Source organism: Oreochromis aureus, linkage group 20 (genome assembly GCF_013358895.1).
Source record: "Oreochromis aureus strain Israel breed Guangdong linkage group 20, ZZ_aureus, whole genome shotgun sequence".
Lineage (NCBI taxonomy): Eukaryota > Metazoa > Chordata > Actinopteri > Cichliformes > Cichlidae > Oreochromis > Oreochromis aureus.
This window is the reverse complement of record NC_052961.1, coordinates 28,944,789-28,960,729: the sequence shown is the minus strand read 5'-3', so window position 1 is coordinate 28,960,729 and position 15,941 is coordinate 28,944,789. Positions and strand designations below refer to the sequence as shown.

Sequence of the window (15,941 nt, the reverse complement as noted above, 5' to 3'; positions counted from 1 at the left end):
CTTCTTTCGTTTTGTTTCTCAAGAGCAACAAAAGAACTAGAATTTCTTTCACCTAGTTCCAGCCATTTTGCTTTGGACCTTATAAAAGCCCCTTTAGCCCTGTTAATGTTTGCATTATCTATTTCTTCCTTTAGTCTGTTCTTATTGGTACTCTATCCAGAAGATCGTCTGGAGGATCATTATAATCCCCTCCAAGAATCATGTGGGCTCCCTTGTATTTTGATTTTAAAAAAAATCAAGTTTCTCAGATAATTGTATGCACATGGATTTGGCCTGATTTGGGTTGTTATGACTGTATAAATTACAGACTATAAAGAAGGTGTTGTCCAATTTGAAAACCAGAATAATGACAGTGCAAAACGTTTCGTCTACATTGTTTTTGTTGGGGAGAAAACTTACAAACATACAGTACAGCACTTCAGAGTCACACTGCTAGCGATTGATGTAGCGATTCTGTACTGTACAGGAGAGACGGCAGGGAGGAGATCGACAATGGTCTACAGCCAGTGGCGGTCCTAGCCTGTTTGGCGCCCTGGGCGAACACTCCCTGTTTTCAGGTCCAGAACATGGGAATAGAGCAGCTGCGAGAGAATTCAACATTAATGAATCAATGGTACAGAAGTGGAGGAAGCAAGAAGAATGAGTTGAGTAAAGTTTGACTTAGCTGACTGTTTTGTTTAGCATGTCCAGAAGTGCAACTTTTTGTGTGATGGTTAGCATCTTCCTCTGCCTTTTGGGTGCTACCGCAGGTGCCTTTGACGGTGCAAAACGTTTCGTTGACATTGTTGTGTTTGATGGGGAGAAAACTTACAAACATACAGTGCAGCACTTCAGAGTCACACACATCGAAGATTTATGTAAATTTGACAAGCTGAACGCATTCTGTACTGTACAGGAGACACGGCACAAGACTGATTAACAATGGTCTCTACAGCCGATCAGGACACAGAACAAAATGCGCTGTTAAAAAAAAAAGCATGCCATATTGCACAAAAAAATATCAGCGAAACAGCGAGGCCGCGATAGGTGAACCGTGTTATAGCGAGGGACCAGTGTATGTCCAAATCTGTAAATTAGTCGATTCTTTCTTCTGTAGTTGTAATCATAGATTTCCTTATATCACTCACTTTCCCTTAAATTTGGTAAACTAAAAGACATCATTCTGACTGTTCTTCTAGCCGGGTGCAGTTACTTGACACTGAATTTAAAATGTATTTGTTTGTTCCAAAGGGCCCTATCATCCACCAAAGCAGAAACTGCATCCCATTCCCTTTTAAATTATTGAGACAAATAATAGAGATTCCTTGCGATGTTTATTTTCAAAAACCAATTTCTTCAATACTTTTTGCTTATTCAGACTTGCTTAAGTCTTCTGCTTAAAAAAAGCCTTCCATCCAGTCTTTGATACCTAACTAACACGGCTTAATCATTAATGTTTGGTTATCATTCTTACTGTATCACATTATTGGCCAGAGTTTAACTATAAATGTTTCCATTATCATAAAAATTGACACATTTATTGCCCCTAAGCCCTTTAAAACCCTTCATAAAACCATACTTTTTTTTAAATGCCTGTTTCCTCATTCTCCTTCTCACATGAGCAGACCCCACCTTGTTATGGGTAATACAAAGCCTTTGAAGTAAATAATTTACTTTGAAGCTTAGGTGACAAAAGTAAGGCGCTAAATAACTCTGTTCTTTTAGGCCATCTCATCTGACTGAGGATTTATGAAATCATGATTTTTTATTAAATCTCGAGATGGAATCTAAGCGAGCCCCATTAGTTCCCCAGTGCAGATGGTGTTCATGTGGGTATTATTTTCATTTGGGATTCACATCATAAATAATAGTACTGCAGAATTTCTCAGTGGTACACGTGGATTGTTTAAATGTGTATTATTCTTCAAGCTACAGACTTATAAACTGGAACCAGTGAGGGAACTGGATGAGTGGTGGAGAAGATGGTGGAGACAGAAGGTCATTTAATGAAGATAGGTGTAAATTTGTGGTGTGCTATTCATATGGTAGCCTGCTAATGTAGATACTCCAGCTCCACATCAAATGTGTTTTTACTGACATTAATGACTCTGCAAGATAAAGGCAGATTATTTATGATTTTGGAGATTGCATGAACTTTGTGGTCAATATTAAAGTCAGGTCACAGAAAGATAAGACAATAAGACAGCCAATGAACCAACTTACTTGGTTTTCAAAACAAAGATATGTTAATCGAATTTTAATAAGAAGAATACTACAAAGCAGTTTTAAGTTAAATGTTACGTCATGGTGTTAAGTGTTAAGAGGAAGTTCAAAATTAACAACAAATTAAACAAATTAAAAAAAAAGACAGAATAAATACACAGACATACAAGGAAGGTAACAAGGAATAGGTAGACACAATTAGGGCCTGACAAATAATAACAAAGGTGGGATAAGAACAAAGACAGGAAGAGAAAACACAAGATGAGACACAAAGGCAGTGACTTCCACAATAAGACAGGACGTAACTGAAAAGAGAGACAGAACTCACACACACTGACAAACAGGAAGGCACAGGCAGGGAAGCACATGGAAAAGGCAAACATCCAGAAACACAGAACACAGAAACCCAGAACATGGCGGGATGTTCCTGTCTCGTGTGCAGATACTCATCTAGTTGATGCTGAAGCTGATCAGTAAGATCCTCCAATCAGGATGTTGTCCTAACATCTGGTGTAAAGGTCTCATTTCACACATTCATAGGAGAGGAGACAAATCAGACCCCTACAGCCTTAGCATCAGTGTCAGAGACTGCTGAATCATTCAGATGTATTTCAACAGACAAATAAAATCAGTGTAGCTTCAGGCAAGGACTCTATTCACACCTACAGGTGAGTGGACACTCTTTCACTGATGAGGATGTACAAATCCTGGACAGGGAGGAATGCTGGTCTTAATCGAGGAGGGGGCCTAAGGGTACATCTGTTGCCATCTTACAATGTTCGGAGTGCAGCCATTCCCCAACCCTGTGAATGGGACTTATGGCCATTGATCAATGGTCTTTGATCAGTGGTTGTTGGTCAATGGTCATGACAATTAGCATATAAATGATCAAGAAACTGACCTCACAGCCCATTGGTTGCCAGTTTTAGTCTTTCTCTTTCTATCACTAAAACGCTACATCCAGATGAAAAGAATAAACTTTTAGGGAACTATTCACACTGGATGTTAAAACTCATTCATGTCTTAATGTTTTCTCTTACAGGTAGTCTTTAGTAAATTCTACAGAGCAAGGGCTGCTATAAAAGCTGGACATAATAAAAAAAAAATAGTTTGGCCCTGAAAAAGAAAGAAAGAATATGATTTGGCAGAATATTGTTTTACTACCAGGGATAAAAATGAAAAAGACATATTCTAGCCAAGTACAGATTGAACTAGAAAAAGAAGATCCTGGCAACCAACAGATAAAATGTTGGAATGAAATGCTGAGATAGAGATTTGCTCCCTCCTATAATATAAAACATTCAGTAACACAGGAAACATTTCACTCTGGACACTGGATTCAGTTGGTTTTGATTTTGTAAAATAAATAAATAAAATAAAAATACCCGGTCTACACAAGCAGACCGGGTATTTTTTGCTGTCCACTATATACAATCATGCCACAGCCCGAGGATCAGATGCATTTAGTGTCTAAATTCACACACATAAGCATGCACACAGACACTTTAAATACTATACATCATTACACTGTTAATTTCAACATTAGTACTATTCAAATAATTATTATAGATAATAATATCATTTAAAATTTGATGCTAATAAAATGTATTTGAATTCAATCTAACTGGGCTGAACTGACGTGAGAGAAACAAGAAGATGCAAAGTGTTGGTAAAGGAGGTGGAGTTACCCACAAGGCTCAAATCCATACATTCTTGTGGACTCGTGCACCACGCCACTGTTGACGTCACTACTGCAAACGCAGGCTCTGCGAAGAGCTGCAAGGCATCGTTTAGGACGCATCCAACCACACTCTTCTTTCGCCTTCTCAACCAGTCAGCATTCCCTGTGCTGACCCACGTTGTGCTGATGATTATCGGCAGCTGTAGGAGTAAGAGGTGTCCTCAAACTGTGCCGATGTACATATATATATTGGGTTCATTAATATATTTTACACATCTTAACTACATATGTTTAATTTTAAGTGAAATTTAAATATGTCAAAGGCTTTAATTTATTACCACATAAAAACTCCTGACAACAGTTAAACCCAGATGTAAACCAGATGTGCAAATTACAAACACAACCTCTTGCCCATTCTCCTTCTCTTTCTGTCTATGGGACAAAAGTAATATATTGTGATGTTTACGCAGAAACTGCTAGCAAAGTTTGTGGCTCAAAGTTTAATCGGCTGTCAACAAACTTACAAACTTGTTTGATAATTTGCTTTATAATATTTCTCTAATAACGCCTTTTTACTTAAAGTGTTTCAGCTCATGCACAGATCCCAGATTGCATCACGTGTGCAGGGGCGTCGACGTCATGACGTCCGCACGTACTCCTAATTCGAGAAGTTACGCAGGATGTGCAGCGGTTCTAAGAGGAAGGAAGATGGCGGATAACAAAGGCGAAGAGGATATGGAAACGTCTGCTAAGTCGGACTCCGTGCCTTCACTGCAAGATACCGAGCCGCCAGAGACGAAAAACGATAATGCAGTAATAGTCATAGAAACAAATACAAAGGGGGACGAAGAAAGCGAGTCACGTGAGAACGCAAACGAGGCTCCTACACCCAGCAGTGAAGGTGGAGACGTTAGCAGCAGCAGTAGCAGCGGCAGCGGGGCTGCTGGTGCGGGAGGAGAAACCAACGGTAGCGCTAGCCCGGCTGGGACCAGTAGCACTAATGCAGAGCCGACTGCGGCTGAAGCTGTCGGGGATACTCCTGTCGGTGATACTCCTGTCGGTGGACTCGCCGCTGAAATGTCCCCCCCTCCCGCGGCTTCTGCGGCCACGCCGGTATCCACTCCTATTAATTTACTGGATACGTGCACAGTGTGTAAACAAAGTCTTCAGAGCCGAGACTGTGAACCAAAACTTCTGCCTTGTCTGCATTCCTTTTGCCTGAAATGCATCCCGCAACCAGACAGACAGATAAGCGTACAGGTTCCTGGACCGCACGGGCAAACGGACACGCACATAGGTGAGTTTATCCTCAAGTAAGCAGGCCTCGCCGCTTTTTGGGTCGGTCATCTGTTCTCAGTTAAGATCAACCGCTGTCCATCGGAAGTTTGGGATTCAGCACCTGGAAGGGTAAACGATCGCGATTGATTGTATGCTTATTTTGACTCTTGACCTTTCAAAACTGTGAGCTTGTTGTTGGGTAGATAGCCAGTCTGGCCGTGGTGAGAATCCTAAGTGCCACGAATTAATAACGTCCACCTTAACAAATATAGCAAACGGCAGTAAGCAACACGAATTAAAAGCGCTTGAATTACAAGAAGAAGACGGCGATGCAGGGGTCTCACTTCCTTTCAGCAGGCTCCTTTCCATACTTATCATTAGACAGCAGCTAAAACATAGGATGGATGCTGATCACAATACTGTGGGCTGCTGCTTCTCATGCACCACTGCGTACTCTGTGCATAAGAAGCATAACAGGAATGACTACTCTACCGTGGTGTTTCCATATGTCCGTGTCTGTGTCCGCATCCGAGTATAATCGAGGCTTCAGTTACAACTTGTAACAAAGAAGCATTCATCTGCAGAGAGTTGGAGTTGAAAATGTTTGTACACATGTATTCTGATTTCTAGAAACCCAAATGTTTATCGTGTGTACACCACTTCATAGACATGTGCGTGCTAAGTTGTCATTGAAATGCAGCTGCAGGGACTGCTATAGAGTGTGGAATTTATCTTTTTATGTATTTAGGAGCTCTCTTGATAATGATATTTTCCCTTATCTTCCCTGATTAGCTCACTTAGTACGTGATGTAAAAATCATAATTCCAAGATAAGGTCTTGTAAATGCGGTGCAACATAGTGATGCAGGAAAGGTGTTTCTTGTCACCATATTTGCTACCTTTGTAGCTGTAAGAGTGGACACATCCTAAGGTCTGACTAATGTAGGCTCCTGGGTTCTGATAAATTTTTGGTAAGCCTGATTGTCAGATGCTTGGCAAGAGCACCCCAGGGCTGATCGCTTCAGCTGGTGTACCAAAAGCTTTATCCTGAGAGCAGAGTTAGACTTTAGATCAAAACTGCAGCTGTGTCACGTCTGCATAGTGAAAACAGGCAAGCAGACCAGGCTTTGTGTTGGTAGACTTTGGCTAATGATACCTTGATGGACAAGACTCGCTTTTCACCCGCTGGTTTTTATCCACAGTCACGAATCAGCATGTGAGGTTGGCAGTCAAATAATGTTCAGACACAGTTTCCTTGGTGCAAAAATGTCATAGCTTGTCAAGGGCTCTGGGTTGGCTGGTCTTTCCAGACTAACACTGTAACAGCTCACTGTATGCTGGTATACAGCTGTAAACATGCTACTACAGCAAACTATATACAGGCTGTCAAGAATTTAACAACTGTGTGTCTTTTCTGTCATTGTTTGACATTTTGTGGGATGGATTAACTGGTAACCTATTGGATTGGACTGATTTTTATATTAATTTGAAGGTCACCCATGAGATAATCTAATTACTGGAGTTTACTGTGCAACAAAATACACTGTGTGGGGGGAAAAAAAACTACTGAGCCACCCACAGTGCTGCTCGGCCGTGGAATCCCTTGCTATGATGCTCCAGTGCAGAGTTTTTGTATTGCTGTTAATGCCTGACAAAGTTTAAAAGTCTGCCGTCTCAAATCTTTAGGAGTAGTGATTTCTTTGTACTATGCACCGCAGCACTGTGTGACCCTGCTCTGTAACTTTACAGTCTTCCCCTTCCCCTTTGTGGATAAGTTATTGTGGTTCCTAAAACCTGCTACTCTGCAATAATATCATTTACAGCTGATCGTGGAATGTCTAGGAGGGAAGAAATTTCACAAACTGACCCGTTGCAGTGGTCGTATCCACATACAGTACCACACTTTAACTCACTGTGATCTTTTTAATGACCCATTCTTTTACAAATGCTTGTAAAGGCAGACTGCATGGCTAGGTGCTTGAGTTTACACACACATGGTAATGGGATTGAAACACCTGAATTCAAACCTAAGGCAACAGTGTTGGCCAGTACTGTTGTCCATAGAGTGTATAACTAAACCAATTACTTTCCTGTCAGTCTATGCTAGACAAGTGTTGTATTTCTTGCTTCATCCAAAAGACCTTACAAGTTATACTCATATAATTCTTCATTTATCTTTAGCTATGTGAGCACAGTTTGATCACTTACAATACCTGTCACCAAAATCTTTTTTTTTTTTTTTTGAGTCATTAGTCATTAGGAGTGACCCTAATATTGCCTTCTGTATCACATGGCCTCTGACTCATCAGGGAATATACTGTTGTTCAGTGGGACTTTTATATTTTCAGTTCTGAATGTTCCTTTTGTGACTCTAGCTGCCACACTCGGTCATACCTGGGCTGGTGTTTTGGAAAACAAAGCAGGGTTGCTTCCCCTTGTTAACATATGGTGCCTTTTGGATCTTTTGTTAAGAAAAGGTTTTATAGCATGTGGAGGAAGCCCCCATTTCTGTGTCTGTGTATTGGAGGAACTAGGAATGGTTACAGTTCTTAGAACCCTTTTTGTCAGGGGGAGGTCCTATTTCAGCTCCTTCTTCTGTCCTTCTGCTGTCCTGAACAGGAGGAACTATTGAGAGATTTAAGTGCATGTTCAGTGATGCAGTATAGGCACCTCTTTAAGAGTTACATCCTGTAAAATTTTCTTAGTAACCAGATTTTAATCATTGATTAATATGATATTAATATATGAAACATTACAAATGTCCCCTCAGCCCCAGTTACAACACTGAGCCAGGCTACTGACTGATGGATAATGAACACTCTGCTGTTAGTGGTTGCTGGGAAAATTCTTACTAACTACCAAATATTTTATAAACTTTGAGGTTATTACATTGCATCAAAACAGTTTTTTTAAAGAGATCAAAGCTACAGAGGGTTTTTCTTTTTTTGTTGTTGTATTTATTTATTTTTAATTGATAGTTTTAGTTTAAAAAAAAAAAAATCCATTTGTTTCAGTTATTTTCCAGATGATTTCAGTTTTGCTATTAATGTTTAAAATTGTCTACTATAAGCTAGTATTTGTTTTTTATTTTTGTTTATTATCCTCCAAAGGAAAGAAGTATGTAATTGGTTGTATTTGTTCATCTGTCAGTCCGTCAAGAATCCAGTTTTTCTAATTTCTCCACTCATTTTCAAATTTTTTCAATAACAGCGTGAGGTGATTTAATTTAGGTAAAAATTGGGTCAAGGTCACACCAAATGTGAAAATTGGTTACATTTCTTACCCAGTGTTCTTCATGGATCGCCTTCAAACTTCACAACAATATACTAAGCCTTGGGGGACATGAGTATCAAGGTTGGCTAAGGATTTGACCTTAATTGTCTGCACAGAAGGTCAAAGTTGAACTTGAAAGAAAATTTCAAGAAACCATATTAAGTAATCAGCAAACTACCTCATATGAAAGGTCATGCAGAATCTGTATGAATCAGTTGTTGTCTATTGTTATCACAGTGATTTGTTAAGATCTGTTCTTTTTGTGCACAGGGTTACCCATAGGGCCTGATTCATGAAAATGACTTTGTTTACATTTAGCAGGCTGACATCAGTATATTGTAATAAAAACAGGCTGACAGCGCGCTGTCATAAAAACGTAATAAAACATCATAAAACATCAAAGTTTTAATTTAGGCATTGCCCTTTGGGGCTAGTTATGCTGTCCAAATGCTCTTGTATGTAGAGGTTACAGTATATGCAGGGGGTAGAGATTTTAAAAGTTCAAAATCAGTGATACAAGATATCGTTAAATGACAAAACTTGCTTAAAACAGATCACCTTGTTTTTACAAGTTTAACTATAGCTGTAGTAAATTACACATACAGGAAGAAAACAGATGCTTCCAATCTGATACAGTTAACCTAAACATAAACTATAGTTTAAAAATGTATTATGAATTTGTTATTATAATAACAATAGTAATAATTGTCAACACCAGTTTGCTTAATGGTGAGGTGGGTTTCATTCAAAGCAGTGGGTAAAGGAAAAGAGTAATTGGTTTGGCATGTCTTGAATAAAACACAGTGCCCGCACTCCCAAATTTTTGGGACTGAATTGAATTGTGACACATGGGATGACAGCTGTTCCTATTCCTCTTGTTTTATTTCCAAAGTCAAATTCGCTAATGTGGGGAAAGTTAATAGTTAAGTATGCTGATGAATTCATTCATTCATTCTTGTGTCTGAACCTCTATACTTCTTATTTATAATGCTGGCTGTAATAGCTGTTGTAATTTATTATGAATTTTTTTCAGACATGAACGTGAGACATCTTTGGAGAATCAGTTTGGGATAGTATCCACAGTTTTCCTCTGTCATATCCAGCACATAGCAAGAAAGTCTGGTTTGTTTCAGATGTGGTCACACATTACTGGAAATACTCGATTTAGGCGAGTGAGCTGCCTGGATACAGCTTTAAGGAGGCAGGACACAAGATGGTGGCTGTGCTGGAGTGTTGCTCTAGTCTCATATCGATACAGACTATGTACTAGTTAGCTGGCAGACCCAGTAATAAGACCCGATAATTTCAGACATTTGCATTTCAGACCTTTGTTGGGTAAATTGACCTGAACTATGTTTGTGTCTGTAGGTGTTTCACTCTTCAGAGTGACTGATGCAGCCAATGCAAATGTGCTTGAGTGCGGTTTTCAAAATAAATAACACAAAACAAACAACCGGGAAAAATGATGACGGCAAAGCTCATATTGAAGAGGTTTAGTATGAAAAAGTCCAAAATGCCAAAAGTCACATCAGAAAGTGGTTACAATGGACTGTGTTTTTTCTTGCTCGGTTTCACTTCACTGCGAAGAAGTTCTTGGTGCATTATGACTTCTCTGTTCTCTGTTGCTCTTCTGAGCAAAAACACAAGACGAGCCAACATTAAGAGTTGTTCCAAAATATATATATATATATATATATATATATATATATATATATATATATATATATATATATATATATATATATATATGTGTATATATTTTTAACACTGCCCCCTGCTGACAGTGCACGTGTAGACGATGCTCTCTACATGACACCATTGCCAAACCATGCTGGCACCTGCAGTCTGACAGAGGGTCAGGGCTGCAGTACATGTGTGAACTGTGCTGTAGTGCTTCTTGCAGATGTAATTACTGAAATATCCAGAAGTAGCTGACAGTGTTACTCAGTAATGCTTTATCTGATGTACAAAGTTAGATGTGGACTATTAAGCTCAGCGTTGCTTCATACCCAGACTTAATCTTCTTGGTATGGATCTGTTTTGCCAGGATCACTTGTGGTTAACCTGTTGTTGATTTGGATAATTAATTTAATTAGTAAATCAACCTGTGTGTGTTAAAGCATGCTGTAGCTTTATTTTCCCCTCGTATTTTCTTTAGCAGAGAGCCCTGTCCAGTTTAAAATAAGCTTCTACTTGTTTATGCATATATAGAGTTGTGGAGCTGAGCTCCAGTTCAAAATGACATCTGTGTGGTGCATTTGTTTGTGTGTGTGTGTACTTTTGTGTATGGCTGTGTGGGTTCCTCAACACAGTTCTAGTCCATCTGTTCTCACAACCAATCACACAACAACTCATGCAGCTGGAGCTCACACGAACCGGCCGTATGCTGTTCAAGCCAGTGTAGACCAGCTCAAACCGGTTTACACTGGTTTTACCTCAGCTGGCTTGAGGGAGGCGGTGGGGGGATTTATGTTTATGAGGTAGAGGAGGGGCATTATGTTACACTACTTAATTTTAAGTTTAATTTTGGGACTAATATTAGATTTTAGAGATTAAGTGGAAAAGTGCTGAACTAATTATTTGCTGGCGTCTGATTATGGCAGTAATTCCATTAACAAAGCCAGATAAAATGATTAAGTGGAACAGTCGTTGTTTTCTGGCCATGTGATTTAATATGCTAATAAAATGCCAAGAATGATGAGATTGAATCTTCTGCAGACAGGCACTAAATCAATTAGCTTCCATGAATAGGCATGGATATTCCAGTGTGCCAAGAATTCATAATAACAACAGGAATTCACCTAAAAGAAATTATAGTCTGCTGAAGGACAGTTATTATTCCCTTTTATTTGAAACAGGACTTTTCTTAGTTAATAGTTAAAGAGCTTAATAAGCCAGGTAATAAATTGGATATGGGCCTGTCCTTGATGGTGACTGCTGCTTTGGCTTGTTTCCATTTTTTTTCCCTAAATATCAGCCAGTATCACTTGTATTGCTTAACACTTGATCTGCAGTCCAGTGTTTGAACGTTTGACTTTCTTTGACCCATGTCTGTCCTTGTTTTCTCTCTTCTGTCTTTAGTTAATGTCATGCGGTGTTCAGTTTGCCACCAGGACTACAAGCAAAGTGATATTATTGACAACTACTTTGTCAAAGATACTACAGAGGCCACCAGCACATCAGATGAAAAAGCTGCACAGGTATGTAGACATGGTTGGTTTGTTTGTATTTGAACCACTGCTTGAAGACTTTTTTTCTGCTGTTTGGCAAGATCTCAGCTGAGGTTGACATTATTTAATTTCTTTAAAATAATCTCAAAAAGCATCTGGTCCTTTTTGTTGTGAACATATAAAAACTGAAAATTACATCATGCACATACAGTAACACTAACTCAAGTGAGTTGGTAAACATGGATAATATAGATTCATTACTCATTTCTCATTACACATTTGCTGGCTTTAATGGATTGTATCTCAGACCCATATTCAACATGTTATATTTTGCTCATCCTGTGCCACAAGTTCATCTGAGTAAGAATACATATTCAACAAGTGGTAAAAAAGTTCGACTGATTATGCAGTGTTGCCTTCATTACACCAACTCATTCCTGTTGTCTGCATTTGGTTAAACAAAATAACAGAAATATTTCAGTATCGTACAACCATAACTTCCACTATCCACATACCTGTCCGTTTAAACAATTTCACATCCACCACACCTTCCACTGTCCCATTGCCTATGGATCTTGATTCAAAAGTTATCCATAGGCAGCCGTTTGCCACTGCAGCAATAATTTGGGCCAACTAGTTGCAGATTTCTTCCTTTTGCAGGTCTCTCCTATCCGACCTAGTACCCATGTTATCACAGTTGCACTTCATGCCCCTCACTGTCCCAAGTGCAGTCCTTCTTCATGCACTGTACTGGATGGACATATTCAGTTTGTCGTGTATGAAAATGTATGATCTTTTTCTAAGCTGCAGTTCCTAAACACAGTTGCTCATTGATGTTTATCAATAAATAGTTGGAAATGTCACATAAGTAGCTGTAAACAGTCCTGAGGTGGCTGCCAAGCAACAGTTACACAGATCAAGACGTGCTCCGTTTAAGGCTTGCAGACTCTAAATCTCCACGCTAACATATCCACTTAAGGTTGCTGTCATCTGATTGCTGTCTGTGCAATCAATAGCATTGCTTTTTAAAAATCTTTTGACTAGAAGGATAGTTAAGGTTCATTAAAGCTTTGTATACAGTGACACTAGGGCTGCTCGATATGACGATATATATATCTGATGACGATATTAAACATCTATCATTTCGTATTATACGCTATTGTTTATTTTGTAGTGTCGCAAAATACACTGTTTACGGCAATATTTTTTCATCGTTTTGATGGTCACTGTAGTGGCTATATTAATTTATTAAAGTTCTCTCTTTCTCTTATATTTAAAATAACCACACTACGGACGGATAAGTGACTGTTTTTACGTGTCGGTTTGTTAGCAACAAAGACGGTAAAACCATCGTGTGCCGTCTACTTGTTTATTTTCCACATAAACCTTTCACAATGAAGCTCAAGATCCTGTTGAGATTTTTCAAAATAAACTGAAATGATGACAAAATACATTATTCTCAATCATTGAATTTCAGAATATGTATCAAACAGATTACCTCAAATAAAAACATTAAGTAACTATAAATGGCGCCTACAGTCACCATGTGGATGCAGGCATCGAGAATACCAGCATGGCCAGTGAAGATGAGGAAGAACCAGGTAGCTCCAAACAGAGAACCTTATTTCCAAATGGGGGGCTACCTCTGTAGCATGGACATGGTTTGGTAATGACAAGTCTGACACGGACCAGAAAACTGTACTATGCAAATTATGGCACAAACTGGTCCCCACCACAGACTCAAACACGGCAAACCCTTCAGTCACTTATGCAAGAATCATGTGAAAGAGCATAGAGATAGTTTACGGATGAGAAGCAAAAAAGAGCTGTCAGGTGCTAAAAAATAAACCTTAGACTCAAATGTTAGAACAGGCTTTTCCCCCAGCACGCCCTGTAATAAATACTCACAAAGAAAATGGCGGCCGTTACAACTTATGTCTAAAAATATATAGTTTCATGCATCGGTCAAAACACTCAACTCCAGGAAGACGGCGCTGAAAACACAAGTCAAGTTGCCCAAGATTTACTGAATTTACAGAAAATGTAAAATTTTTATGATATATATCATTATCGGGATAAGACCTGTTTATATGGGGATATGAGATTTTGGTCATATCGCACAGCCCTAACTGACACCTGTTCTTCTGGTTCTAGTTAATGTTCAACCGTCTGTTACCCACTTTGGTGATTTTGTTTTTTCTTCTTTGTTTTTGTTTTTTCAAACCACTTATCCAATTTGGGGTTGTAAGTGTGGGAGCTTGAGCTTATCCCAGCTGGCACTGGGTGTGAGGTGGGATTTACCCTAGAGAGGTATCAGTCTATCACATCACTGATAAAGAGAGATCCATGCTCACATTCACACTTGCAACCATTTCAGAATGTCCAGTTAACTTAACACACGTGTTTTTGGATGGTGGGAGTGATAGGTTTGTAGCTTAAACCCATTCGCTGGAACGTTGAAGACAATGTAATTACACAGCAAAAGCATTGAACACCAAGCAGAGCTCTTCATGATACTCGTATACGAGGGAGACCAACTGGACAAACGCCGTTCCTTAGCTTGACCCCAGTTGCTCTCGTCCGCTCCCTCATAACACTGCTCTTTTATTGAGGTTACATGAATATGCATAGGTTCATTAACATACGACGTATACATACACACAAAGAGTACCTTGCCTGTGTGTGTGTGTGTGTGTGTGTGTGTGTGTGTGGGGGGGGTCAGAGTGTGACCCCATAAAGACTTCCCTAAACCTGCTGGTCTGGAAGTACAACAGTTCATCTAAACAAAAGGCACTTAGACTAAAACTAACATAGACTCGTTTATCCTACCATAAAACAATAAGAGAAGGTACGACCTCTCCCATGCTCCCAGAATGTGGGTGTGAAAGCCAGAGTGCTCTGGAATGCACACAAAGTTTGCAGACTATTAAGGATCAAACCTCTACCAGTCTACAACTAATTATAAAACTCTAAGCATATATGAGTAGATATTTCTAAGCATAAATGACAATCATCAATACAAATCCAACAGGGAGGAAATTGGAGGAAAGCCAAGCAGGCACAGGGAGAACATGCTCCACACTGTGACCTGTGACATGATGAAAGCCAAGTAAAAACACCAAGGCTCCTTTCAGAAGCTTTATCTTCAGATGTTAGGGAAGTTGTAAATATCAGATGGATTTTAAATTTTCCCTACCAGGGTCCAGTTGTTCAAAAGTAATCTGGTAGTATTAATCCAATCAGACAGGATCAAATCCTGAAATCTAGTTCAAAGGAACAACAGGATCATGTAATCAGATAGGATCAGGTGACCCAGCCAATTTAACAAAAAAAAAAAAAAAAATATCCAGATCAAATCTCTAGTTTGAACAGGATAATGATTATTGTGATCCAGAATATCAAGGATTACCATGATCCCTGATTCACACTGGATTACAATGGGGGGAAAAAAAGAAAATCAAAAGGTTGTCAAGAAAGAAAACTAGAACTCTTAAACGGTGTTAGAAGAATGTCAAAATGATACATGTTCTTTAAATGCTAAATTTAAAGGACATGTAAATAACAGACATTTTATTTTTGTTCAGTGGTTGTTAGCTCACTACACCGGATGTTAAAAAGAAATGTACCTTCACAGGTCGTCTTTTTTCCCCCATTTTGAAATAAAATTTCTTTTAGCAATATTACGCTATGCTAGCTGTTGTTCTCCTCAATATTTTCAACTTGAATTTTTGTATTTGTATCATGACAGAATAGATGCGTTCCAGTTAAAGTACTTGTAATCTGGGTTTGGTAATATTTAAAAGTCTGTGCGTGAATCAGTGATCCTATTTAGTTCTTGTTTTAAACAGGCAAAAGTGACAAAACTGAGCTACATTACATGATCCGTGGCTTACCAAAACTAGGTAATTTTTATCTGGATTATACCTTTTGAACAACCATGCCCTAAAGTTCCAGTTTCACTCTGGCTCTCCATCCTCGTGCTGTTAAAAACATATGAAAATGGTCTTGATTTGTTTCAAAATTACACCATGACAGCATTAGTTCAGTCTCCCAAAACAAGTCTCAAAGAGTCATTTAGATTCGTCAAGCAGGAATTTTGCCAGTATGTAATTGTGGAAGACTTGGTTAGTTGTAATCATATTATTTTAATTTTTAATCTTTCAGTGATGACACAAAAGAGAAAAAAAGTACACAAGCAGAAAAAAAATCAGCTATTGGCTAAATTATTTTAAAACATCTGTATCAGCTTAAAATTTGACTACCAGATCATCCTTAAAACTTAAAAATGCCGATTTATGTTGCAGTGAAGAAGCTGAATATTGTTTGAATTCATTAGTT

General features: G+C 38.8%; 1 protein-coding gene across 4 annotated transcripts in view; it reads left to right on the top strand.

Annotated features, from left to right (window-relative positions):
* Positions 1-4,508: 4,508 nt before the first annotated feature.
* Positions 4,509-15,941, top strand: part of trim33 (tripartite motif containing 33) — a 29,879-nt gene continuing 18,446 nt past the window's right edge. For 2 of the 4 annotated variants that reach the window (XM_031736107.2, XM_031736104.2), the window contains exons 1-2: positions 4,510-5,180; positions 11,515-11,633. In XM_031736107.2, coding sequence (XP_031591967.2) covers positions 4,523-5,180; positions 11,515-11,633 — 777 coding nt within the window. In that variant the 5' untranslated portion in view covers positions 4,510-4,522. Of the gene's footprint in view, positions 5,181-11,514; positions 11,634-15,941 lie in introns of all 4 variants that reach the window. The other 2 variants (XM_031736105.2, XM_031736106.2) reach the window with 2 other exon arrangements.